Consider the following 2,087-nt stretch of genomic DNA (forward strand, 5'->3'; position numbering starts at 1 on the left):
TGTACTGGTTGACCAACAACGCGCGCACGCCCCACGAGATCTGGTTGATCCAGTAGACCCAGATGAAGTAGTCGGGGATGTCGGACTTGACTAGGATGAACCCTGCAAAGAGGACAATGAAGAGCACGGACACAAGCGACAGCGGCTTGGCGACGTGGAGGTCGGGGGACGCCACCGCGACAAAGAAGAACCACGACGCAAACAGGATGTTGGTCAAGAGCAAGATCAATTCGTACACGACGAACGCGCCGACGTCGGCAACGAACCCGGAGATCCAGTAAATGATTGTACCAAACGTTAGCGCTTCCGCCACGCTGAATGGAATTTGCGTGATCGTTTGGGCCAGGACAAACGACAGCGTGCGGAAGAAGTGTGCGCCACGCTGCTTGCAAAAGATGTCGCGCGCTTCCAAGATGGCCGGCAGGAGCGCGACTTGGCCGAGCGCCAAGAACAGCAATGCTTGAAAGATCACGCCGTACATGACTTGGGCTAGCTGCGCGTCGACTTGGTAAAACGTTGTCGAGTACAGCAGCGCCATCACGACCACCATGAACGCTCGCGTCTTGACAAATGCCGTGTTTCGCATCATGACTTGCATCTGGCGCCGTACGAGTTGCATCGCACTCGGGCCAAACGGATTTTGCAAACGGATTTTGGAATGTAGGCACTGCCTTCATGTAGTGGTCCGCGTCATGCAACAACAGCGGGTGCACAGGGCCTTTGACGTGTTCCACCATGTTGCGGTAGATCGCGGACTGTTGGAACAAAGTCGAGAATTCCGAGGGGAAGCGCGGCACAACTCCCACCGCCATACGGCTCACGTAACGCGTCTGCTGGGGAGTGCCCAAATCGAGCAAAAAGTCGGCAACGTCGCGCTTGGGGGGCAGATGAACCCGAGCGATTCAAAGTAGGGCAGGGCTCGGTTGCACGGGCCATGGTACAAGATGTGGCCTTTGTTCATCACGACGACGTCGTCAAACAGGTCAAACTTCAGGAGACGGTTGCAAGAGCGCCATCACGATCGTCTTCTTGAGGCATTTTGCGACGCTACGCTGACTCTGATGTCGTATGTGGCGGCGCTGTCCAGCCCGGTCGAGATTTCGTCCATGAGCGAGACTTGCTTCATCCCAAACTCCATTTCGCCAATCGTCACACGCTTCCGCTCGCCGCCGGACACGCCGCGCAACATGGTGTTGCGGACAATCGTGTCCTTGCACATGCTAAGGCCCAACTGACGCTCGACGACATCTGGGTACACATGGTACAGCGCCGTCAAGATCTGTGTCGCCTCAGCGTTTTCTTCGGGGGTGCCATGCTTTAACGAGTCCATCACACGCTCGGGAACTCGACCGCCACTGCATGCTTGAAGGGCAAAGGCCAACGTTTCCTGGACCGTCAGTGTCGGGTAATGGTTGTCGCGCTGGCCCATGTGCGAGGCGAATTGCGGCAGCTGGGACAACACTTCGGCGCGATCCGATCCGTTGTACAAAATTTCGCCGCCGAATGCAATGTTCTTCTCGATAGGAAAGCGGCCGGCCAGCATCTTCATGAGCGACGACTTGCCCGAGCTCGGTTGGCCGAGGAGGAGGGTCATGGTAGCGGGCTTGAACACCCCGCTTACCGAGTGCAGGATGTCTTTGCGCACGACGTGTTTGGATGACCTGGTCAAGCCCTTGACAGACTTCCTGGTATGGTTGAACAGAGTCGGAAGCTCGTTGTCTTTGGTCGCGACTGTGACTGCGGCGGCAAGCGACACGTTTCTGAATCGAATCTCGACTTGCGGCATCGCTTACCCGGTCGCGATTTCGAGGTAGTTGGCCAGCATCGCATGGAACTTCTCCGACCCGTCGGCCAAGAACCCGTCGGCGGACGGAGGGCTCGTCTTATCCACGTCGGGGCTCGATGCGTTGCTGGTGCGACTCATGTGCGCAGGCAAGGACAGTTGCGAAAATGACAACCACCCCTCAATCTCCCAACGATACGGCCACAACACGTGGGCCCAGGGCTGCTTGAACGGGTGGCGTCGCTGCCGTGCACGTGGTTGCGGGAAGTTCCCTCGCGGATCGCTTCGCTTTCGATTCAATGCG

At 57.5% G+C, this 2,087-nt stretch overlaps 1 protein-coding gene across 1 annotated transcript; it reads right to left on the minus strand.

Annotated features, from left to right (window-relative positions):
- Positions 1–90: 90 nt before the first annotated feature.
- Positions 91–1,924, minus strand: H310_03837 (hypothetical protein; the record flags this gene model as incomplete). The annotated part of the gene is made up of 5 exons (XM_008867889.1): positions 91–102; positions 155–671; positions 894–988; positions 1,052–1,760; positions 1,794–1,924. 5 exons carry the CDS (start codon positions 1,922–1,924, stop codon positions 91–93), a joined length of 1,464 nt encoding a protein of 487 aa, XP_008866111.1.
- Between the last annotated feature and the right edge of the window lie 163 nt (positions 1,925–2,087).

Source organism: Aphanomyces invadans, assembly GCF_000520115.1.
Source record: "Aphanomyces invadans strain NJM9701 unplaced genomic scaffold supercont1.6, whole genome shotgun sequence".
NCBI lineage: Eukaryota > Oomycota > Saprolegniomycetes > Saprolegniales > Verrucalvaceae > Aphanomyces > Aphanomyces invadans.